Raw genomic sequence first — 26,448 nt, 5'->3', positions numbered from 1 at the left:
GCCCATCGACCTGAATATAACAATAAAATAAATCTCATTCATTTTACTGCTCATTAATATTTTCTGCCAGGGGCTATCTCCTTACATCATCACCTAAATGTGTTTTATAGCTTACCAGGTAATTCTGATGGAAATAAATCCCCTTATTATTTTAATTAATTTGTTTTTATTTGTTTTTGCCAAAAAACAGATAAGATAGGCGACTTGGTCTAAAAATTGCAACATCAGGTGAATATGTCCCAGAGGACATGATCCTGGTGTTCTCATTGGCCCAGAAAGCTCTCTGAATGATCTGAGCTTGCAGTTTTGTAGCTGGTCCACGAGCAGTCATACTAGCAGCCTAATACTGTAAACTTAGCTAATGTATAGAAATATATATTATCCAAGATCCTGGCCCCCAGTGTAAGCAAACTCACGCATTCTGGTGTAATTTGAGGACACAAGAAGAAAATCCGTGGTGAGCCTCTGTGTGTTGCTGATACTTGGCAAGTGCAGAAGTTTGAAGTAGTGACATAATGACACTAAACCAATGGGGTGAGAGAATATCATGATTAAGCTCTCTGGATGATGAACCCAGGGTTTGTCTGTAGTTGTAGTTAACGCAGTAGTAAATCGGGCACACAAAGGAATTATGCACTGCTAGCTTTTTAATTTCATCTTTCTATTTTGGAGCCAGGCCATTATAATGCTCCCATGTGTGCAGCCAAACCCCGGGAAGTTGTTTGGATGCGCGCACTCACTAATCAGGCATCACACGCGCGGAGGACGGAGCCAAGCAACTCTGGTCAACGACATTAATGAGACGTTCCTCACCTCGCGTTATTCACCAGTCGAGGACGTGTCGGACACCTTCTTTTGAGGCTTGAGGTCAGAGTGAGCGGTGTGCGGCGCAACAGATGCCGCACCGAGAAATAAGCCTTTAATACCCCTAGGACTCGGGGAAGGGTAACAACTCTCAACCCACAATACAGACTTAAGTGAAACCCCTCACGCAACTCATTCGTGTCTCCGGCGGTGTCCTGTGAGTCGCGGTTGCTTTGGGAGATATCTCACCTTTTACGCACGAAGCGGCGCTAAAAGGACTGTGTTTTTTTTGGGGGGGAGGGGATGGGGTTTGTAAAAATTTAAGGGTATCCTCGGACACATCCACCTGCTTCAGAGGTAAACCCAGTCTCATGGCACACTTGTCTGTGGAGCCAGGTGAACGATAACTTGAACTGGTCGTTAGAACTGCGGAATAACACCAGTGGACAACTTCGATCACCATGCCACCCAAGAAAAAGGTAAAATGATAAAGATTATTGGGTTTTTTTGGGTGTGTGTCTGTGTGTGTGTGCATATGCGTGTGCATGTGCATGTGTGCGCGCTGAACAGGAAAGGCAGGAGAATGCACCATCTGTTGCACTGGGCGTTAATCCTTGTGTGAGGCCTTTCCACATCATTGCACTCACTGAAACAGTCACAATGCGCAGGGCAGATAGAGATGCATATCCTCATGCATGTATCATGCCATGTGTCCAATTGAAAACCATGGGCCTCAGAGAGAGAGTTGCATAACCAATGGCCTGTAAAGATCAGATGGATTAAATCTCTTTTCTTGCATGTTTCTTTCACTTCTGACCCTTGGACTTGCTGTGAACCTGGGCTGATGTTTTATTCAAGCTACAGTAAATGGAACTGCACTTTGGGGCTTATTTGCACTCCATGTATAGAAGTTTTGCATCGTAGCAGCAGCAGCAGGTGTAGTTGGGTTTCTCTTCCACATGCAGACAAAGCATATGCTTACTGTATGACTGACTGTATGATGACTAGAGCAGTCATGATATTATTGTAGTGCTTTCCTAACCTACCAGTCTCATCATTTGCTAGAAGAAAGTATTTTACTTAAATTTGGAAAAAACCATCAGCAATGCCACATGCAGGGAGAGTGAGGAAAATGTATTACCATTACATTCAAGTTGCCGAGCTAAGCATCCACTTGTCAGTCTTTGAAAAACCCAGAGGCTTGTTTAAAAGCACTCACTGCTGTTCTGGGGAGATTTCCAGAATCCTTAAAGACTATTCTAACCATCTGGATGAAAAAAAAGTTCTGTCTGCTGCACAACACAGAAGGTTGTTCTTTTAGATTTCCTGGGCTGCAATTCTTATTTCTTACTCCAAACAAGATGCTAGCAGGAAATGAGCTCATGCTCTTTTTTAATATGGATAAAGGTGAACCAAAATGAATTAAAGTTTTATCATCAGTTATATCAGTTACCAACTATTGATGTTATTTTATTTTTGTGTTATTTATGTGTCACTCAAAGCTAGCCAGAACTATGGCTGCGTGTAGAGGAAATTGAGACTTAACTTGGAAAACTAAGAGCTATATAGACAAATGTCTTTCAGCACATTTTTTCAAGCCTACTATTTTAGTTGACTCTCACCAGTCTCATTTTGGCCGGAGCAAGCAGCAGTTTTCAAATGCTAAAGGCAGACAAAAAGTAGCAAATGGCTGGTCAACATAGACAAGCTTTTAGCAGCTAAAGCGCCAGATATTTCTCTCAGGAGCTGGTGGAGCTAAACAAAAACAAAACAGCAAAAACAGACTGAATATTGGGGCTTCATTCTTCAAGTAGCTAGAGAAATTAAACAAAATGAATGCTAAAGTCGTGTTGAATCTGCAGGATGTGTAAATGACCAACGTGCTAACATGCCTGCCAGCGCCACTTAAGGGAATGTAATGGTAACACATGAGAGGCACAAACTGGAGCTTGAGCAAACCTGTGGATGGCCTACTGCCTTGGATTTCAGTTTACTAGTTAGTGTTGGCCCACTACTTGTTACTCAGAATAGGAAAAGCCTCTTAGTAGCTTTTACTGGGGCATTACATCCAGATACCTGCTCCTCTTCCGGGCAGGAAGTGGAGCAATAAGGTGCTGGAGCTGTCTGGAAATTTCCAGGAGAATACTCAATAGAGCCGTTTCCTGTTTCCATGTTTATGATTGTATTGTTTTAATTATTTCCTACTGTATATCTAGTTGTTTTCTGTTTAACATGACAAATATTTGCAAACTTTTTCATATTGCAGAAAAGACGATAGCTGCAGTGATAGTGTTGGTTTAATAAATGCCTCAGTCCAAAATGTGAGAGAAGATCATAACAGGAATGGTTGGCAAAATGCTTTTTTATAATCCCCTCACACACATGCACACACACCCCTCCTTACACCAACTATAATCATGTTGCATCACAGTGCTGTGCAGCGCAGAGGAGCGGCAAGACTCGCCATCTATGAACTATAGATGAAGCGTATCTTGTACAGGAATTGAGTCGTGTATATGATATTAATGCTGCTATTGTATCTCTATATGATGACTGTCTGAGAGCTTGAGGACATGCATTCCAAGCAGCAGTGTTGGCTGTCTGTGAGGGTTTGCATTTGTCTCTCTCTCTCTAAATCCTGGATTGACGCATGCTATCTTAATCTCCTTACTCAGAGACAATCATGACCCAGAGAGAGAGAGAGAGAGAGAGAGAGAGAGAGGGGAAGAGAGCCCACATACACATTGCTGTTCCCCTGTAATGATTTTTTCCAATTTAGTCTTTGGTTCTGCTTTTCTTTGAGACAAATCTCTTTTTTTTTTCTTTTTCACGTTCCTTTAAATGTGCAGATTCTCTCTATAGTAGTAGTGAAATGCCATGAATAAGAGGCCATTAACTGCAAACTTATATGGAAATTGTAGATGTCATGTTACTCTTGTATCATTACTTTTACATTCAGGGAAACCCACACTACAAGAAGGTAATAGTACATAATGGTTAAGGGTTTTGATGGTGTTTTTTTTAATTCTTTTTTTACTTTCCCCCAAACCAAAAATACAAAAGCAAAAATATAAATGTAAGAATTGGATGAAACAGTGTGTTCATCTGCTCTAACATAAGCTACAAATGTTAGCATGCATCAAAACCACGATACAAACATCCATGAGCTTGAGTTGTGATATCAGAAGACGAAACTGTAACACACTCCTACCCCAACGCGCTGCAGGAGCCCTCATTATGTTACTAATGTAACAAAACTAACACTGCAACACATGTAAATCACACAATTATTGTTCTATTTAAAGTTAGGGCTGCATATTTTTGTAAATATTGCACATTGCACCTGTTTCATGTCGTTCAACTCTTTGTGTCATGTGACTATTTGGCTCCCATTATGATCGAGTGATCACCCCTGCAGTAAGAGTTTGGCTAGTTCATTTAACTCAAGATGGATATAATCCTGAGATTGGAAACCCCCTGAGCATTTCAATTATCAAATATATATTTTTAAGACCCCATGTATGGGCTTCTCATTTTTATACGAATCAGCTTGACAAATTAAAAAGTCAGCCAGAGACAGCATTTTACCAACTCATGAAGCTAATGTTAACTAAATTAACTGTATCATATATGTATTTTACATTGATTACAAATCTACCACTTAAAATTTGAATTTATTTCTAACACAACAGTTTCCATGATTCAGATAGGGTAGACAAAGGCAGACTTTTTATTTATAGCCGACAACCATGGATTTTGTCAGATGAAACTATCGCTACAGATTTTATCGGTTGTAATTGGAAATCTGTGTGGCAACAGTAACTAAGCTGAGACGGGGCTTAGCTAACAGTCAATTAATTGAAGTAGTTTCCACTTTTAACCTCTTCCTTTAATATGTAACCACAAACCGTAAACATCAGTAGTAAAGCTCAAACCCATATTAACATATTGTATAGGCATAGATTACATCTAGTGCAGTGCAGATTTGCTGTCTCTTTTGATCTATAATTGGAGATCTAAAGGGGCCATGATGCAGCCTTTAACTCCAGAGATGGAGGCTCATGCCAAAGTAAAGGTGGCAGAGTGGCCATATCTGCTCTATGGTAGCATCAGGCAGAGGGCATGCAGCCAGGCTCCTTCAGACAGATGATGCAAAGCAACTGATTAGACAGAGCTTGGAGAAAACCGGATTGGAACACAGAGTGCATGCAAATGAACAGGCTGATAATGACCACGAGACAGAGTAGCAAAGAAGTCATCAACGGAGTAACAGAACATAAGTAAATGTGCTGCAGCTAAATATAAGGATTGTAGTCATCAGATAAAAAGTCACCGATCCTCAGGTACAGACAGACCCAACACAAGAAAAGATTTATAGGTGAAAATGAGAAATTTTCAAATACCTGGGCTCAGTGCCAGCAGCTCATTGGAGGACCGACAGGAAATTAGTCACAATTAGATCAGTGACCTGCTCTACAGACAACAATGAACTGTAGTAAAGGGTGTTTGGGAAGCAGACAGTGTTTTTGTCCTTTCTGATGCATGACTTTATCTATGAAGCCCACCAGCAATGTTTTAATGAAGTTTATTAGTCTTTTGCCCAATAATGTATCTGCAGATCAGCTAGAATATCCCGACATACTACGTGTGAATATATTAAATTTTTTCTCATGAACAGTCTTTGCCTTGTTCAAGATAAAAATGATGACATCTTTTCAAGAGGACAAGCTCACCAACGGGGTCTACTATAATACTTTACCAATCAAATCCAGCAGATCTACTCTCACCTGCTACAGTAGAAAGATATTTTTGCTATACCAAACTCAGATTCAGATCCAGGTCGTACACATCAAGCAGCAGGAACTTGTGACTTGTGAAAAATATCATATATAGACAGCATGGGACACTGACAGTCGGAGACAGGCTGGTCTGTTATCTGTACTCTGCCGTGTAGTCTGCCTCACACCCTTTTCTCCTGTAAATCCTGAGGTTGCTTGTTTTGTTGAAACTATAAACTGTATATACAGGATATACAGTATGTATTCAGATTTATGTACAGACTGTGGTTGAAGGGTTGGTGCTTGAAGTCCTCTTGTGAGCACTAACCCATTATTAACCCACTACCATGGGTATATGACATTGTTTGAAACATGACATATCAATAATAACATGCTGAATGAAGGAAGCATCAATCCTTGATAGTTTCGATCATTTTTGGTTTCATTGTTTGTTTATTCTCAAATGGAGTCATTTTTTACAACCTGGTTTGAGATTGAAGTTTTGAAAACGTGATTACACATTTGTCAGTGCTTTATTCTTGCATTGCTGTAAACATTTGTATGAACCTGAATGTACATTCACTTGTTCACATAAGCTGGGCCTCCCCCTGATATTCACCAAAGTTAACCATAAAATCCTGCATGATAAACCCATTTGGAAGGAAAGTGGGTGGCGCTAGTCGTGGTGTTTTCACACACACGGCAAGCTTCAGAGCTCAGTGTTGATGTACTCAAATTTGGGTCAAACAGATTTTTGAGCTGGTAGGGTTCACAAATAATTCTGAAGTGTGTAGTTGTAAATCAGCTTTTGTAAACCTTTAGAATGAATCTGCATGAGAAATTCAAGTTTGTACATGTGTAGATCTCTAGCTTGTAGATTTCAAGATTTGTATCTTTCATGTGTACTTGTGAAAATCACTTTACCAGCTCAAACTCTTTTTGACCCTAACAAGTCCATACTGTTCTCCACATAGCTGTCCCTTCACCTCAACTGCCACGAGGCTGAAGGCGTCACAGATCTGCTCATACTGGAGCTGCTGTGTTGTGATGTGGAATCTCTTCATCCTCCCCCGTTTTTTTGTAGCTACTAATGAGACATAGATAATGACAGTACTTGAGTAGCAGCCACCAAAGTGCAAACTATCAGAATAACACTGCCTACTAAAGCAAACAAACTCACAAGCACACACACACACACACACACACACACACACACACACACACACACATCCACCTCCTTTAGTCTGAACCCTGCTCTCCTAGTCACTGTGGAGAGAGATACAGTATGTTCACATGGTTCACCTCAACACTGCTGCTTTCATGTGCACTTTACTCTGATGCTCACTGATGCTGGATCAGTCTGAGCTGTGTGTGAAAGATGCACGTACTATGCAGTGTAAGCAACAATCTGCTGCTACTGTATTATTGGATCATCTTCCTTCCTGTTCCTCTGTGTCTTAAGATACTTATTAATGTCATTTAGGCGTGTGTGTGTGTGTGTGTGTGTCAGTCCACACATGACTATTCATTTATGTGACTGGCATGTAACTGACTTGAATGACAGTTCAGCATTTGATGTTTGACATCTTCAGCTGTGAGAAGTACAGTAGCAACAGTATTGAACGCTGACCTAATTATACTCACGTTCTCTTTGGAGGTCTAACTGTCAGTTCAATACCCCTTCAATGGCTGTCCCACTGATTTAGATGTACTGCTCGATTACAGTGTTTTCAGTAAGTCTATGAGGATGTAGCGGATTTCACTAAACACATCGAGTTAAAGACTTTGAGCTGGAGATGTAGAGGATGATTTTTTTTTTCCTCTTATGTGTTTTTCTCCGAGGATCACAGCATATAGATTAAAGTATTTTCAGAGTCATTTATGCTTAGGTGGCATATTTCTCTCAATGGTTGCCATGGAAACGACTCCCCATTTGGTGGGAGATTGTGCAGCAAGAATGGTATCTTTAGTGACACACCAAGTGTACAATCTGCTGCAGTGGATAATTTCTGCCTGTGCTAAGCTTGGGCCATTTTGCCTGGAGAAGAAGGAAGATGGATGGATGGATGGATGGATGGATGGATGGATGGATGGATGATTTTTCTCTCAGAAATTCCATCACAGACATGTGTACCATTTCTACCCAAGTGAGGAGGCATTGCATGAATTGTTTACCAGATGTGCATTCGTCAAACCAGCCACTTAGTTCTCATCCTTGAAGTTTTTGTTATTTTTCCTTAACATGCCAGACAAAACATTCATCTGTGTGATAGTTGTCCAACAAACTGGTTCAACACACTGCACCCTTCTGAGACTTGAGGTTGCAATGAGTCTTTTTTTCTCCCCTCCATCGGCCAAAAGAGCAGCAATGAGTCCATTCCTCACTTGACAAATAAGGTTGCTACTCAAAGGTGAGAGTTATGCTTTACTTAAAGTATTTTTAACAGAATGTTTTGGTTTTACAGACTTCAAGGATGAGGAGGACTAAACCGTAGGTCTGGCAAATGTACGTTGGGTTTGATTTCACACCTAAAATAGACAGCACACAGCAGCTTCCCTCTCATCGGGGGACACAGTTGGGACTATGTCTACTGAGACTGAACTGAGTGTTTAAGAAGTGTGAGTGTCATGAGAGGGTTCCTTTAGTGGTTTACATCAAGGTCACTTGAAAGCGTTTGAACATGGTTCTGTGCTTCTCTTGTCCTCAGTCTCAGTATTTTCTGCGACAGGTTGTTCCTTAGATTGTCTTAGTGAATTTTCTTTGGTCTGAAGCTTGGGAAAGTTAACTTTGCTTCATTTTTGCACACAAGAAGGTATTTTTTTCTGTATTTTGGTGTAAATCTGCTCATAAAAATTGAGAGGCGGAAGGATCAATGCAGACTTCAGTTTCCTCAAGTACTAAAACAAATCAAAGAGGTAAAAATGAATACTTGGATAAACTGTAAATGTCTTTGATGTGAACATAAGTTATCTCACCTTTCTTTAAAGGACCAGTGTGTAGGATTTAGTGGCATCTAGCAGTACTGTAGAAAGATGGTGATGCAACATGGGGGGCTGGATGGAAGAGGTTCCTCTAAATATGTAGATATGAAGCGCTTATTTTAAGCTTATACACTAATGAAAACATAATTATAATATATTTGTATATTATTTTATATTCCATTTCTTCTAATAGATGCCCTCAAATCCTACACACTGGTCCTTTAAGACTTAGCCCAGAGTTCAGTTTGTCCTCTGGGGAATCGCAGTGCTCCAGGCCAGCCAGCTGGCTCCTGGTGACTCGATGGCTCTGATTATTCCGGTTAAGGGATGGAGTCCATCTCCCCAATCAGATGCTCCTTTCATAATGTACTCCTCTGGCGCGTGCCTAAAGAGCTGTGTAAACGCTTTTGAGTGGAAAAGGAGTCACCTTCAGGTAGCACACCAGAGAACACAGCTTCACTTGTTCACATCATCCTTGTCCTCCACCTTCCTTTGCCCACCCTCCAAACTACGTAATCACACTAATGGACCGGGATGGCTCTCCAACAGGGAGGGACAGAAAGATCGGCAAAAGGAAAGGAAGGTGAAGAGATGGAGGGATGAATGAAGGAAATTTGTATAGAGTTAAAAAAAAAAAAAAATAGAAATAGAAAGTTCTACTTAGAAGAAGCCAAAAACATTAATAAAGGATATGGCATGATGTGGATATAAGAGAGAGAAAATACTATATAGGTCAGCAATTCAGGATATTATTGGTCAATAAAATCTACAGTTTCAACTGGCCTGTGATTTATTAAAACCCTTGTTTTTTCATGTCACAAAAGGTTCTCTGTGAAATCTAACAGGGCTGCAATTAATGATTATTTTCAGTATCAACTAATCTGCCAAGTATTCTATTGATTTATCATCTTGTTCATAAAATGTCATTAAGATTACATAAAATACCTATTCTGAATTGCAAGGTGATGTATTCAAAGTGTCTGTGTTTTCCAACCATCAACCTAAAACTCAAGAAATTTCTTCTAGTTTGCCAAATCACTCAAACAATTAACAATTAAACATAATTACAATATTCACAGGTTAATTTTATGTCAAGTGACAAATCAGTAAATTGATTCATCTTTTCAGCTTTAAAGTCTGAGAAAATAACCTTGCTGATCTGATTTATAATGGAAAATAACCTACAGAGATAAGTTAATAAATGTGAATGATGTTGCCATTTTCATACAATACACTGAGAGAAGGCGTGACTTTTCTTTTATTAAAAATCCTATCAATAATTCATGTAATTCCCTAATTTTTGCCTCCCTTCTCCCAGAGAGTAGACATCTCCAAGTCACCTGCAGTAGTGTGCTCAGCATTGTTTAATAATTCAGCGGGGGCGTTTTGTACTATTGGCTGGGTGACATTGGCTAGCAGGAGAGGCGGGTGCTGTGCGAACAGATGTCTACACCAGTCATGGGTAAACAAAAACCCATGCCTGGGCATAATTCTGCCCCAGGGAGATTTATTTCCTCTTCTTCTCTGATTCCCTCATCATCATCCTGAATACTCTGTCTTGACACTGTCTCCACTGCGTCCTCCTGCTTTTCTCTATTCACTAATTACCAACAATGTCCCACCTCGTTATTACATCACGTCCTCATCCTTCACGTTATTTGAGACGTTATTTGTATCCAAAGTTAGTGTGGTTTTTCCTTTTGTAATTAAGTCTTAAGTATTTTGAATTTATTGTCCATCATGCAAAGCTAATTACATTTATCTCAGCTGTAGATTGTCATGGGTCGTACCCCACCCGTGTTTGAACTCTGCCTTTATTTTGATCCCGGCTACACACCTGTAAGGGTTTGTGACTGTACCTTGTGCGGTTGTGGTGCTATCGCTGTGACAGAATCTAGACATCTACCCACCAACGTGCTCAAAACAGCCTCTGTGGTAGTTCTCACTACAGCAGGTGTGTCCACACGCTCAGACTCACTATGTGAAAACTATACCAACCCTCCTGCCGCGGCTGGTAAACACTGCTGTGCCAACGTACCGCCTCACAGAGCCGCTAGCATGACTGTTAAGGTTTGTTCAGACAGAACAAAAAGCAAATTCCTGCCTCATGTCATTTGCATAATTTGTAACCACTAGTTCACTTGTACACTCCACCATGATTCACCCCAAACAGAGTTTAGCTGTAAGCCGGCCAACAACGGATGTAACAGTCACGTCTGTGTGAGTGTGTTTACCTTGGGCCCAGACTCAGAACTCACTAGAAAATCAGCAGAATTTTTAATTCAAACTGAAACGTTTTCAACTCGCACAAATGTGTCTTTGCGTCAATTTGCACCACCCCGGCAAATTCCCTTTACATGTCTTCCCATTGACTTTGTTGTTCTGCCTCTAAAGATGGCTTCACATTCTGTCTGAACACACGGTTAGTCGTGTTTTTTTTTTCTTTCTTTCTTCATTCAACATGTCTCCTCGCCTCACTTTCATCGTACATTCTCTTTTTCTCTCTCACTTCCCTCACACCCACTGCTTCCTCCCTGCCTCTCATCCTCCCTTCCTCCACCTCTCCTTCAGTCTTCTCACTTAATTTCATTATACAAGCTATTACAGCTGAGTCTGTTGGAGTTGAAGATAGTTCCATCATAACTACTGGCCTATAGTAATGACATGCTGCATAATCCATCATTGTCAAAGTCAGAGTGTCTCACTCGTGTCAGGCAGCGCAGTGTGCACTCATTTGGAATAACGGCGAGAGTAGGAGTGGGCGACGGGGTAAAGGAGAGCCAAAGGGAAATTGTTATCTGCTGGTTGAGCATGAGGTTTGAAAAGTGAACACACTCTGGACTGACACTCATATTCACTCAGTACAGCCTCATGAGCCTCTTTAATGAACATAAAGAGGCTCCTACAAAACACATTAATGCTTTGTCAAATGTGATTTTGCTGTCTGCATCCAAGCCAGGAAACGTGACAGTCTTATACTGCAGAGTTCATGTCCTGAGTCCCACCTTTGTTTAGGTTAAGGCTTCTGAAACAGTTCAGTGCTGGTAGCACTATACAGCAACACCGTATAGATTTATGGTGATCAATCTGTTTCATGCTTTAAATATTTTAAATGTGTTGATGGTGGGTAATGTGCAGACTTGGAGAAGTGGAATTACATCAGTGTAATTTCTATTTCAGCGTGTCTCACTGCTGTGCAGTAGTTGTGGATATGTTCTTTTAACTCTCTACAACAGAGAGCGCACATCACAGTGAGCAAACTTACAGTGGAAATGGCTCACCTTGCTTCATGTTATCGTCACTCTCAACTATCAACATTGGAAAGCTGTAGGAGGAAACACAAACAATCAAAGCCAAGTTTTGCAATTTTGCAATTTTGCACAGTCTGCCCTGCGGCCGAGTCCCACCCTCATTTCACTGCTTTGCTTAATCTAGTACTTGGTGGCATGTGACAAATAAAACTTTGAACAGGTTTTTAACACCCCTGCAATAATATTGTATATTGAGATCTTTGGGCTGGACTGTATCATGATATTAAATTTCACCCAGGCCCCAAACAAATGACTGTAAATCTACCATTAGGGAAAAGTGGTAGTTTTGCTTAAATATTGTAGAAGCCATTGCATCCCTTCTTTGGCTGTGAATTGCCTAAACATAACCATAAAACAATAATCATTCTTTCGTTGCCAGGAACAGCTACTGTAGGGAAAACAAATGAAATACCTTGACACTTGCAGAGACTCTCAGTATCATTGTTTCCTTGCTATGCTGAATAAAAACTGCAACCTGGGCAGCAGTTCGTCTCCAACAAAACATATTTTATAATACAAATTAGGTTTATATGAATATGTTTTTTTAAGAAAGAGGGTAGACTCACCCAGCATTGATAGGTCGTAGATCCACAAATTGCAAGTTGGTTGTTCAAACTCTGGCTTCTGCTGTCTTAAGAGTGAGACAGTGAACCCCAAATTGTTTGTGGAAATTGTCCAATCTGTGTATGTACATAAAATTAGAGTCAAATTAATGTCATGTAACAAAGGTACTATTAAATTGAACAAACACTGTGAAATATAAGTAAAGATTTGAGATATAACATGAAATATTGAAGCTACTATGTCATTAGTATGTACAGAATAAAACATTTCAGCATGTGAGAAAAGAATTTGGGATTAGATTTGAGAATATTGACTTTGGCACGCCAAGGACTCAGTATCACTGTGTTGTTAAAATGCGTCAGACAGAGCAGACTGTCTACAACAGAGAGAACTGATTTGTGACTTTGGGATGCAAGTGTGTATCTTGAGTGCCAGATTGACGCGGGGGGGCCGTGCCACCCCCTGGCTATGACACAGAGGGCATTAATTACCATGTCTTTGAGGGGACAATCTAATCTCTGGGACACATGGCACATAAACCTGGCGGATCCCCAGGAGGGATCCGCCGCAACACCTCTTGACAGTTAAAGGCAGGAAGGTTCTGGAAAAGGGAAGAGAAAATGAGAAGGCATGTAAAGAGATGTTATTTGTGCTTAAGCTTACTGGTGAAGTGTTAAAGCACTGGCACCACGTTATTTATCAAGCCAGGTCTTGGGTTAAAATCATTTTTTAAATCCATCAAGTTACAACCCCCATATTCATGTAAATGCAGTCACCAAAAAGATTAGTTAAAAGAGGTTTTATCAGTGTTCATCTCTCTGCCTGGAACCTTTAGCAATTTCATGTATAATCGCAAATAACTTTTTTGTTCTGTGACTTTAAAGGGGCACGCCACCAACTTTACTTTTTTCATTACAGGGGAGTAACTCACAGCCTGTATAACAGTTGTGTAATGTTGTCTGTGGCTCTGGACGAACTCTGTCAAGTCTGACAAAATGTACTCATGTGACTCACATGAATCATCTTGGCATGGGCTGCATACTTTTTAAAGGAACTGGGGGCATGGAGTTTGAAAGATGTGGATGTTTATCAGACAGGGAGGATTTAACTTGGAACACTAACAAGCTTAATTTTGGAAAGTCTACAGGCCCAGTGTTTGGGGTTAAATCATAGTATGGACTTAAAGCCAAGCCAGCCCACTCACTGATGCTTTCATTTTTCCTTATCTATATTTATCTTAATCTTTGAAGTCTCCATACTTAATGCTATGAAGTGCAATACTAAATTGCTGGAGTACGCTTTTAAATAATTGATAAGAAAACTGCTTTCTTGTCTGCCCTGTGTTATCTGGAGCTATATTAGAATATAAATGCATTAGTCTCATTATTTTTGAGTTTTTGAATTGTCTTCTTTATTTTCATTTGATATTTATTTGGTTCAGACAGTACTTAGATTGTCTTCAGGTGCCACCTTAGGTTGTTGCAACAATTTGATCTTTTATTTTATTATATTTTAGGCAATTTTATTTACGAAAAATCTAAATCATATAATTGTTTATGTAAATCTCATTCTGTGACATGTTTTCTAATGTCTGTTTTATTTTGAAAATTATTTTTACAGCCTTTCTAGGCCAGGACCCTTTGAAAAAACAAATAAAAATTATGATTTCCAGTCTTAACAAGGCGAACCCTAGTTTTACAGTTGATCATGTAGGGCTGTAACTAATGCTTATGCTTTGTCCATCACAATTTCCAGAACCCAATTCCCCATATTATGGAAGCTGGCATAAACGTTCAGCATTTGAGCTTGAAAAGTCATAAAAAAACAGACTGAATAATACACTGCAATGCATAACCAGTTCAACTGATTAAACTGTCATTACTCTGTCTCTCTCCTGCAGGGAGAGCGTCAGGATTCAGATGTCGTTGAGGAAAGAAACGCCCAGGTGCAGCTGGAGAAGGCCAAGGTACTTTCTCACTGTTGCGTCATGGTCTCAACCCGGCTCAACCCGACCTGACCCGAGCCACCGCTGCCCTCATAGACTCATTTTTCAGAGAGGCTGCTCTCAAGGACATGATTACATCACGGACAGGAAACACAGACACCAGGACATTGGATTAGCGGAGCAATATTCAGCTATTAAAATGAGTCATTGTAGTCTTCATCCTTGTCATCCCTTTATGTGCTCAGCGTCTGGAGAAGGATGATAATGAAGGATATTGATTATAGCTAATGTGTGCAGTGATGTGCCACTTTTGTTGAATACTTAACTAGATCGTTTTTAACTTTATTTGAAGCTGTGTTTAAGTTTGTAGAATATAAAGACTGCAAAATAAGTCAAATAAAATAGCAGGATAGAACAGGTCACCAGGTCAAAAAAAAAAAAAGTATTATAGTAATTTCCACTTCTTCCCAGTCATACAACTATTAATTGATGAATGAAATTCTAAGTCTCACCATAGTTACAATATATAATACCCCCACGAAAAAGATAAAGAGAAAATGAAAGCTTCTTGTAGCGGGGTGGGTGGGGCACAAAGACCATTACACACAAAGACATCAAACTATCACAGCTCATATCAAACTCTTCACCTCTCTTTGCCTTTTAAGCAGCGCCTGCTGATACACGTCCCAGTGAATATTGAATTAAATCCTCCCCCACAAATTTAATGTGCTCCCACTGGTGCTTTGTAATTAAGGCGGCAAACACGCTCGGCCCGTCCCCTGCTGACCTCACAGCCTCTCCCACAGCCTCATCTTTCCAAAGTGGAGTAATTAGCAGCTTGATCGGCATGCCACTGACATTTGACTCTGATAGGATTACACCACCGACAGGCATTCAATCAGGAGGAAGCGTGCAGAAGCTACAGTTCAGCAAACAGGAAGATACTGTTGGCTTTTTTTTCTCACAGTGTGTGTGTGTGTGTGTGTGTGTGTGTGTGTGTGTGTGTGTGTGTGTGTGTGTGTGTGTGTGTGTGTGTGAGAACTGTATGGATTATGATGACTGTGACATACATTAGTGATAACATTTTGGTCTGAACACCTGTCCTATGTCCCCAGTACAAGCCTGTGGCATTTGCTGTGCGTTGCAACTTCTCTTACACTCCAGCAGACGACGACAACGTCCCCGTACCGGGCCAGGCTGTTACCTTTGAGGCCAGAGACTTCCTACATGTCAAAGAGGTTTCGAAAAAAACACACACAAATAACATTTGTATTAAAGTACAGGTGGATACACAGTTCAGCAGATCACAAAGACGTAAAATGCAGTTACACGGGTGCTGAATTCAGTTACTAATATTGTCAGAGTAAGGAATGTAAACCATGTCTGGAAATCAAGCCTTAAATTTACACTCTGAAAATTTTTTTTTTAATTTCCAGAAATTCAATAATGAATGGTGGATCGGGCGGCCGGTGAAGGAGGATGGTGTGGTGGGCTTCATCCCCAGTCCAGTCAATCTGGAAACCATTCTCATCAGAAGAGAAGTCCAGGCGAGGAAAGCTGCCAAGGCCTTAGCCAAGTATGTACATCATGCTGCTCTTTCCACTGGATTCAAAACAGGAGGGTTTTATACCAGCACACAAACCTACTGCAGTGTGCTGCCTTATCCTGTCATGCTAATAATAATAATCGTTATTGGCACAGCACATGTACAAACAAAACATCATTACAACATCAAATACAGAGGATTATATTTCGGCATTCAGCTGATGCTCTTTGAAAAAATCCGGAGATTAGTCAAACTACATTTTGACTAGAGATGTGAAATCAGTGTGATAAGGGTCACACCTACGTATCTGTAGTTTGAATCAAAATATAAAAATAGAAGCAAAATATAAAAGAGAAAAAAACACAATAAAAAAGGAATAGCAACAATAAATTAATTCATTAAAATAAATACTTAAGCTGTGTTAAAGTAAATTCAGATATGCTGAGCTGCTTCTTGTCCGATCAATGTTTTAAACTCATCAACATTTCCTTATTTGCATTAATTAGGCTGCTAATCAAAACTGTAATATTTCTGTTCGCAGCCAACAGAAAGTGACTGCTGATCAAAACTGAATCTTTTAGCTTGAGTTATTTATAACTTTAGTTACCTGCTAATGTTGAAATAAAAACCTGATTAGATTTGATAAGGGATTCAAAAAGTCCTACACACATCTTTTGCCTAGAGCCTCAGAAATCATCCACTACTCCCATCCTGGGATACTTTCTAGCCCCAGGTTGGTTGTTTTGTCAGTGTCAGCATGTTTTTATTATACAATTTAGATGCACTTGCACATTTATTTGGGAATTGACTGAATTTAAATTCTGTAATAATTGAAACGATAAAGATCTTTATAAACAATTATATTTATTATTATTTAGGAAGGGCCCCAGGTAACATACGTATTGAGGTCCAAGTCAAATCAGAACGTGGCATTACAATCTGTAGAGCGTATGACAGACTCTGTCCTTCGACTGGTATCATGTCAATGCTGCATTATCCCTATCAATTTTGCAATTAAAATAAATTAACGCAAATCAGTTGACAAAAAATGTGGGTTTTAATAAAGGATTTGAAAGAGGATGGGACTATACCAGTGATTTTACATGTTTTGGTGTATTTTGATAAATTTCCCTGGCCTTCGGTTTCTATTAATTTCAGCATGCTGTAAAATCAACTTTCACAGATGTGGAATATGTTGGAGACAGAATATCTAAAAGTAGGAATCCTTTGGTCAGTCAGTGTTTTTTTTTTACTCTAATCAGCTCAGCAGGCAAGAAGATCCACTCCACACTGCCAGATTTTGACTTGACCTAGTTAGGCTGACAGAAACACATCTAGGGGATCTTGGAAATTCGGGTTTGGTGGCAACTGTATGTGCTGAATCACTTGAAGGGATTTACTCTCTAAGCTTTATATGGCTGTGTCTCATAAGTAGATTTGCAGATATACTGAAAGCACAAAATCTTTTATTAAATAAACATAAAGTGCTCTATTTTCATCATGACTGAAGCGTTGGAAATTAGAGTGTAAAGAAGGCTGTTTATGATGAGACGTGAGCTAATTCTGTATTTTTCTCTCATTTCAGCAAAGCTGCCTCTCAAGCAGCTCAAGATATGAACTCAAAGAAATACACTCCTCCATCACAAGGCCAGTGTTTACTGAAATGTGTAAAAAGATTCTTTGATGTTAGTTTTAACAATTCGTGAGTTAACATTAAGTACCTCTCTTATCCTTTTCTATGAACAGCCAATCAGAATGTGAAAAAGAAACCGGTAAGTGACCGAATATGAAGTCTTCATTAAAAAGTGTTTTCCACATCAGTGTGAGGATACAAAGTAAAGGAGTTTTATGTTGAACTAATTAAGTTAACACGGAGTGATAGATGTTCAAACTGAAGCATCTCATACATTTCTTATCAATATTGTCTTAGTTAAACCACTTTTTCTGCACCATTATGAGTTTATCTGACGCATAAAGATTGCATTTCCCATAGTTACTGAACTTAATTCCACATCTATGCTTTATACTTATCAGGCCTGCAAAATAACAATTATTTTCATCATTACAAAAATCTTTAGATTTTGCTTTTATTAATCAATTATATGTTTTCTAAATAAACTGTGATAAAATAGTGAAAATGCACATTATAATTCCCCACTGCACACAATGATGAATTCAAATTGCAGAAAATGTGCAGCAGATATTGAGTTTACAAACATATATAACAAGCTAGAACCCACAAATGTTTGACATACGTGATTATCAATGGTCAAAAATAATAGTAATAACCAATTTATGGATTAATCAATTAGTCATTTCTGGTCCAATGTATACAAGGACTGTTATATTTCTACTGCTCAGGAGTGATGTGGTTAGAGCCATAGTTCTGCAATTGTGTCTGGTGTGAATGACCAAAGATTGGGCAACAGACATGACAACAGTCCAGTATGAAACATCAGAGGTTGTGTATGGAAGATAAGATCCATTAATCCAGTGATGGCTGCAGTTCATCTTTGTATGTTGTGTTTTAGACATCAATTCACATTAACCACATTAATTAGTTCACATCTCTCCGATTTTCAAATTGCTAGAAATTACTCATGTTCATTTAATACAATAATATATTCAGGGACACCAAGTTCAGAAAGATGATTGAGCCAAAGAATCAAAAAGAAATGTGTATGGAGATTATTGACTGAGGTTGTCAAATAAAAACTTAGTGATTATATTGCTTGTAGTTGTTACTGTATCTAATACACCGAATTAATGTTCTTTTTTTCTTTTTTTTGTGGCTATAGGGGGAGCAGGTGGCTATGTATGATGTAGTGCCTACAATGCGTCCTGTGGTTCTAATGGGACCATCACTGAAGGGCTTAGAGGTGAGTCTGCCTCACACACACTCTGAGATGCTGTAAAGCTGAGAAGATCTAGAAGTTTTTCAAATATGTATTGGTATTTTGTGTTGAACCTGAATAAAGGAGAGCTTTATTTAAAATCCCTGTTTTCTGTGTAATTCCAGGTGACAGATATGATGCAAAAAGCACTATTTGACTTTTTAAAACATCGATTTGAAGGCAGGTATGTTCTGATTTAATTCTTCTGTGTCACAACTTTTTATGTGGAAATAAAACATAATGAAAATCATGACTGTGTAATAATGGTTGTTGTATTGTCTCTTCTCCAGAATTACTATTACACGGGTCACAGCAGACATCTCTCTGGCTAAACGGTCCATCCTCAACAACCCTGGCAAAAAGGCCTTAATGGACCGGTCCAACACTCGCTCTAATTTAGGTAAACGGCTTTATCATCCTAACCTGCCTCCACTGGTCGTTGCAAATCACCACTGGCACTTAATTTATCTGTTTGTGGAGCCAGATGGTTTGGGTTTACCGCACCAGGACAATTCAGATTGTATCAGTAGCAGCAAATAACACTAAATTGTTTTTTAAAATAACTTCTTGTAATTGTGTTAGCCCTCTGGCATTCATTGTTTTGTCCCCTGTGGCAAACCTTACCCACTTCGAAATCTAATTAGGTTAAAACAAGCAAGTGATACTGTCTGACCCAGGTGTGGAATTAATGTGTCAGACCTGCACTTTTTCTTTATCTTACTGAAACACTTTTCACTTTATGTTTATATGATTTTTCTTATATGTTCACTGCAAAGATGAACCCTCATTCTACATGATAATAGAATGTCTTTACCCCAGTGACACAGAACAGTAGGCTAGTCTAAATGCCCCCACCCCTCACCCCACCCCCCGGTTAGAGGAAGAAAGAATAGATGTAGAGAAGAAAGGGGATAAGATTTACTTGGTTTTCTCTACTCTTGTCTTTCTCATTGCTCTCTCATCACAGATGCTGCCGGTATGTATGACTGAAAGCACCGGTAGTCCATGTGTGTTTCAACGCTCTACCTTCCTTCTTTTCTTCCTTTCATTACCTCATGTCAGCGCCAGCAGTCATTGCTAAGACACTGTTCCATGTGTAAATATACACAGGTGCTGATTTTACAATTGATGAAAACAAGACTGAATTTGGATCAAGATAGTTTGTTGTAGTGGGTTTGCTGTTATTTGTGAGTGTGAGCATTTCTTAAAGGACTGAAAAATCCACAGCCACAGCCTCCTCCATGCCCTGCTTTCTTGCTCTCCCTCCTGTGGCCAGACTTTGAATTACTCCTCCCATTAGTGTAATACATCCTGGTTGTCTTGATGGATTAGTTACACAGGAACATACAAATACACCACTCAATCACAGGCTCTTATTAAGTAGGCAGTCTTATCTGTATGAGTTGCTAACAGGTTTGTGTACTTTTTTCCTTGTTTGTTTTAGAAATGATTTATCATAAACATGAATATGACTAACTTTTTTTCAATTTTGTTTTATTCAATTCATATGTAGAAACAAAAGTAAAATCCCAAATATCCTTTAAGTTACAAAACCAACTTGTAACTTCGTTGACAAAACCATCTCGCCACATGTTCCAACTTCTGTTGAGGAATCTTGTGTGATATGACTGAAAGTTCCAGAGAGGCAAATAAATGGGCCTTGCGGTGAGATTATTTTGTCAGCTACTGTTTCCGAGGTCAAGAATGAACTTTCTCAAAATATAACTTGATCATTTATCTCCAACTTTCAAAATAAAAGATTTTAGATTTGAGGCTCTTTCCGCATCTTGATTTGAAAAAAAGAGGAAAAACACCATCATTTCAGCTACTCTCATAATAATGCAGAAGACGTTTAAAAAGTATATATTACATACAATATTTATGATATAACTCAAAATTACATGCAATGGCACAATGTGGGTGTTCCAAATGAATGATCAGTAAATTATGAATATAAAAATTACTATTAAAGGCTACAGGTCGATAATCTAAATACATCGTCATGAATTACCTGAGATACAGTATGGCGTCTTTCCTTGTTTCAGATGTGAACAAGGAAATGAACAATGCACAACTGATGGCTTTCCTGGACCTTAGGTGCTAACATCATGCTTTTACTGTCTGCTTTTGCAGCCCAGATCCAGGGGGAGGTGGAGCGTATCTTTGAGCTCGCCCGCAGCCTGCAGCTTGTAGTTCTAGATGCAGACACAGTCAACCACCCTCTCCAGGTGTCCAAGACCTCCCTGGCTCCAATCCTGGTCTATGTCAAGATCTCCTCACCAAAGGTAAGCTTCACCAGTGAGTGATTGCTACTGTTAGATAAAGTATGTTTACTAAACAGTGAGCTTCACTGGCAGTAACTCACCCACCATAACCATCTTTCTTTCTCTGCTTCTTCAAATCTCCTCCCTCTCCTCTCTCATGATGTTTAGGTGTTGACCAGACTGATCAAGACAAGAGGGAAGTCTCAGACCAAACACCTTAATGTGCAGCTGGTGGCAGCAGACAAGCTCGCCCAATGTCCACCGGTGAGCGTCATCTAGTGGCCACTGTTCGAAATTGATGCAGTAGTAGTTCATGAATGTTGAATGAATGCATGTAGTGATATTGTGTCATATTATGTTAGATATGTCAGTTGTTGTCCAGAACTATACATTTGGCTTTGTTTCAGTAGTTAAAGTTGTGAAACTGGTAGTAACTGACTATAAATTGAAAAACAGTAGTGAGTTGGGGATAAACTGGAAATATGGTGGTGGGTCCTCGATTTACATGCAGAACTGTAGATTACATTGACAACTATAACAATGACTATAAGGTCATATTTTTCGGGGAATTTGGGGGATTCTGCAGCTTGGGGAAAGTTTGCACATGAGTGGTATTTTGTTTAAGCTGATTTCAGTATTTTTCGACACAGTCGACTTGAATTCTACTACTGTTAAGCCAACAAAAATAAAAACTTAAGTGTTGGAGGGCATTTAGATTTTCATGTTGGGAAACAAAACTTACAGAAAATATATTATTTTACTGCTAATGAAGTGAAAACACAGTCAAATTCAACATATTTCTCACTGTATTTCCTGACATCTCCTTATCTGAATCTCATTACAAGACAGAATCACAGACTCACTTGATTACCAGAAGAGAACCATTTTTAAAGCACACTGCCACACTACCAGTGGTGTCAAAGACTATATTTTAAAATACTCCCAGTTACAGGTTAGTTCTGTCTTATGGTCTTTTACTTACTCTTGTCCCTTTTTTTTTGTTTTTCTGTAGGAAATGTTTGATGTCATCTTAGATGAAAACCAGCTAACAGATGCCTGTGAGCACATCGCTGATTATCTGGAGTCCTACTGGAGAGCCACTCATCCACCAGAAATGGAGCCTACCAATGCACTGGTGGCCCATCTGGCCGAGAATACACTGCCCACCAATCCTTCAGGAATAACGGTACATCAGACACAGATACATGCTGTATATGGGAAAAAAACTATGTACTCAATAAAGTGATAGAATATAATGTGATTTTCAAAGATTTCATACTGTCATCTCATCTCATCCCAATCATCTCATCTGTACAGGGAGTCTGCTGAATGCATTGTAATTACAGTATGATTTCAGTAGGAATAGTAATGTTTAACAACAGAAACCTCACACTGTGCTGCATCTGTACCTGTTTCCATTTTTTCATCTAACATTTTCATTTCATTTCTCCTCATCCTACTCCACTGGAAAGTTGCTGAAATGAGATAGGTCTACCTCTGGTGAGTGAGACACCTTCAAATTCTACTGTAGCTGCATTTTTATCATTCCACCGCAGTGATGGAGGTTGGTTACAGTAGCGCCTTCTTTAGGATTAACTAGAAAGGATTTGTATAGTTTTTCTGAAATAATTGATTTTCTGTTTATAAACAATCCAGGAGGCAGAAAGCACATTGCTAAAGTGTCATGATAGTTTACATATAGACATTTTCAATTTAATGATGCAGCAACTTTCTGAAATCCAGTAAAATCACCTTTTAAATGTAAAATTATAGGCAGCCCTCATCCTTGCTTTTTTAAACTTCTTTACCACATACCACATGTGGACACAAATCTGTCAGAATTATTGCAAAGACTTGTTGTTAGATGTTACATTTGTGCAGTGCGTATAGGTAAAACTTAATTCTTGTATAGGTGTGACCAGACTGATCAGGACTAGAGGGAAATGTCAGACCAAACATCTGATTGTCAAACTGATCCCAAAAGCGTTTATCATAGGGCCTGAATGAATATTCAGTAAACAGCCATAGACACAGACTAACAGATGTGTGAGTTTACTCACAGTCATATTTTAAAACTATCGTCCCTTCCTCTTCCTTATCCACCACCCTCATCCACCACCTTATTAAAATCCACAGACATAAATAACTATAATATACATGTATATGTGTTTGTGTATATATTATATACGTTTCCATCATTCCCATTACCTTTGCAAGTTGTACAGTTTACAAGTAAAAGTACATTTATTATCTTTGGTTTTACACCTCAGTATAATGTAATCAAAAAATCAATCAAAAAGACTTTTGATGATATAGTGGAAGTAGTCAAAATAAAGAGTAGTTGCAGAGAAGCCTGAGGCAGCTTGTGTGTCTGTCTTTCTGTGAGCAGTTGCACAACGCTGCGCTGACTGTTCCAAGGTCCCATGATAAAATTGAATATTATCATCCAAGAATATTCAAATTGCCTCTGGTGTGACTGCCAGTACATGCACATGGGGGCCAGCTGCCTCCATAACAGCAGCTGTGTGTGTGTGTGTGTGTGTGTGTGTGTGTGTGTGTGTGTGTGTGTGTGTGTGTGTGTGTGTGTGTATGGGTTTGTGTCCATGGACTTGAAAATACAAAAGTTTAGTTGCCTAAATTTGAAGACATACTGTATGTATAGCACACACATGGTGTGACTAGTCATGTGACATTATGTTGCATTTTTTCATCCCAGGATGAGCAGAAGAACAAGAAGACAGCGGCTCCGAAGAGGAAGGGTTCTCATGAGAACCACCTAGACCAGGACCCCCCTTCAGCCCAGGTTCAGGAACAGAGGGCTGAGGAGGGCCAAAGAGAGGAGGAAGAGCGGCTCCTGAGGACTGAACCAAAGAGACCCCAGCACACCCACCACCATCACCATCACCACCACCACCGTCGGATGGAGCACCACAGCCACGCCCAGCACAGCCAAACACCCGGTGGCATGGAAGTACAGTCGAGTAGGGATTACAGCCAGAGGCTTCCCCGCAGGCATCCGCCCGAGGAGAGGGAGGAGGAGGTGGAGGATCTGGTGGAGGAGGACGAGGAGGAGGTTCGCTATAACCACCGAGGCCATAACCATCACCACCACAACAGCAACCACCATCATCACCACCACCACCGTCAGCATCATCGCGGGAACAGCCAGCCACACGTCGAAGAAGACTATGAGCAGGAGCACAATGAACGCAATCGGCAGCACAGGCATCACCAGCATATTCCACCACGGACGCACCACACGGATCACTATCCTGTACACAATCATCACAACTACCACCACCACCACCATGGCAGAGACAGAGAGAGAGACAGAGAGAGAGACAGAGACTGTGACAGAGAAAGACACAAGGACAGGGAGAGAGACAGAGATAGGGATCGAGGCAGAGATAGAGACAGAGATGCAAGACAGTGGCACAGAGATTCTTATATTCACTCATGACTGTTGTTTCTGCCGTGGGTTGGTGCATGGTTTTATGCTGCTCAAGTTATAATGCACTAATGGACAGGGCAGAGTGTGTCATCTTCTCCTCACATTGTTTGCCATTTTTACCCTCTGCCACATACACACACTTTGTTCTTTCTTATTCTTTACTAAAAGGAGTTTTAGCACTTGTAGGATAACTTTTTGTCTGAATTATTTTCATCTAATTCATATGGCTCTGTGTGTATTTTTGCACAAACATTGTTCAATTTTAACTGCATCAGTTCGCTCATGCTGTATTCTTTTCTAAAGTTGGGCTGCATTAAACTATTATTTTCATTATCAATTAATCTGTCAATTGTTTTCTTGATTAATCGTTTTGTCAATAAAATGTCAGAAAACTGTAAAAAATTGAAATTTCCCACAGCCCAAAGTGACATCAAATATCTTGTTTTAGAGAGTCCAAAACCCAATGATAATCACTTTACTATCATATATGACAAAGACAAACATCATATCCGCACAGTGGAGAAGCTGGAACCAGAAAATGTTTGGTATTTTTGCTTTAAAAATAACTAAAAGGATTATTCAATTATTAGAATAGTTGATGATTAGTTTTCTCTTTGACAATCTCTTCTAAAGTTTGTAATTTTGTATTGTTCATTCAAATGTATGGATGCTGAAAATAGCCATCATTGCAAAACTTTTATTTGACCTATTATCTGAGATCACAAGTTTCTTGTTATCGCCTAATAAAAATGAGAAACACAAAAGGTCCATGTTTGAGATTTATCCAAAAAATGGCTGGTTTTCCCAAAATAAAAATAATATAACAATAAAAATAATTATTATCCTGTATAGAGTTGAAACTGTGGATTTGTTAAAAAAATAATCAGCTGTCGTTTCATTTCATTGATATTTATGAAAACAAAAATGCCAAACGTTATCTGGTTTCAGCTTTTCAACTGTGAGGATTTACTGCATTTTCTGTTTTATATCATTATAAATTGTGTGTCTTTGTTTTTGACTGTTGGTCGCATAAAACAAGCAATCTGAAGACATCACCTTGGCCTCTGAGAAACTGTGATGTGTAATTTTTGTAATTATTGACATTTTATACACTAAATGATTAATTGAGTAATCAAGAAAGTAATTGGCAGATATCAGTGTGAAAATAATCAACAGTTGCAGCCCAAAACAGGTTATCAGGTAATTAACTCATATTCTTGAGATAACAGGATAAAAGAAAATAATTCAGTCAACATCTGTTCTTGGCTTGGTGTTTTATGAATTCTGTCTCTGCAAAGTTACACAAAGGGATCTTTTGTCTAATCAAATGGTCAAATAACTGTGGGGAACAACTGACTCGTGTGTTTCAGTGTCACATCTTACTCTGCCCCCATGTATTTAAAATCAGATACATATCTTCAGAAGCCAACGGTTTATTTTAAACATTGGTACTGAAAGTCAAACTATTTTTCTACTTGATTAAAGGGAAGTCATACTTTGCTTCCCACTTTTTAAAAATGGTGTTCAAGCATATTTATTGACTTGCGTTTGCTCTGTCTGGAAGCATGAATAATCTTTTGGTGACATTGACCTGTGCTATATGCTGGATACTCTATGCATCTTCTTGTGATAAAAATTATATTGCTTGAATACAATCTCTATGCATTTGTACATACTTCATAATTGCCTTGTTAGTAAATGTAAGGAGAACCAGAGAGCCTGTTGAACTGTCTGGTAGAACTTGACCTATTGTGTATGATTGCGAGTTCCTTTCAGTATTATTTGTTTTGGTTATTTTTGTTTTGTACAGCATTCAGAAGTTAATTTTAACAAGTATGCATTCTATTGTTGAAAATCATTAAAATGTAAAACAAAGAATGTATTAAGTGATATTTTATTTGAAGACCAG

At 39.2% G+C, this 26,448-nt stretch overlaps 1 protein-coding gene across 1 annotated transcript; it reads left to right on the top strand.

Annotated features, from left to right (window-relative positions):
- The first annotated feature begins 1,141 nt into the window (after positions 1-1,141).
- On the top strand, positions 1,142-26,433 carry cacnb2b (calcium channel, voltage-dependent, beta 2b). Its single transcript, XM_087173306.1, has 13 exons — positions 1,142-1,283; positions 14,340-14,405; positions 15,500-15,622; positions 15,821-15,960; positions 17,516-17,577; positions 17,677-17,702; positions 18,729-18,809; positions 18,950-19,008; positions 19,115-19,224; positions 20,958-21,109; positions 21,257-21,352; positions 22,101-22,274; positions 23,805-26,433. The coding sequence occupies exons 1-13, from the start codon at positions 1,266-1,268 to the stop codon at positions 24,546-24,548; spliced, it is 1,851 nt and encodes a 616-aa protein (XP_087029432.1). The 5' UTR covers positions 1,142-1,265; the 3' UTR covers positions 24,549-26,433.
- Positions 26,434-26,448: the final 15 nt, after the last annotated feature.

The sequence above is a fragment of the Seriola lalandi genome, unplaced genomic scaffold, assembly GCF_002814215.2.
Source record: "Seriola lalandi dorsalis isolate HSWRI2012SDOR001 ecotype SW California unplaced genomic scaffold, Sedor1 jcf7180002054168, whole genome shotgun sequence".
In the NCBI taxonomy this organism is placed as follows: domain Eukaryota; kingdom Metazoa; phylum Chordata; class Actinopteri; order Carangiformes; family Carangidae; genus Seriola; species Seriola lalandi.
The sequence above is the reverse complement of the archived record's forward strand: the minus strand, read 5'-3'. Positions and strand labels throughout refer to the sequence as shown.

Excerpts from the sequence above, each read along its gene's own strand:
- cacnb2b (XM_087173306.1), top strand. Across the intron at positions 17,578-17,676 it reads ATACACTCCTCCATCACAAG|CCAATCAGAATGTGAAAAAG; the intron begins GCCAGTGTTTAC and ends TTCTATGAACAG. Across the intron at positions 22,275-23,804 it reads CCAATCCTTCAGGAATAACG|GATGAGCAGAAGAACAAGAA; the intron begins GTACATCAGACA and ends TTTTCATCCCAG.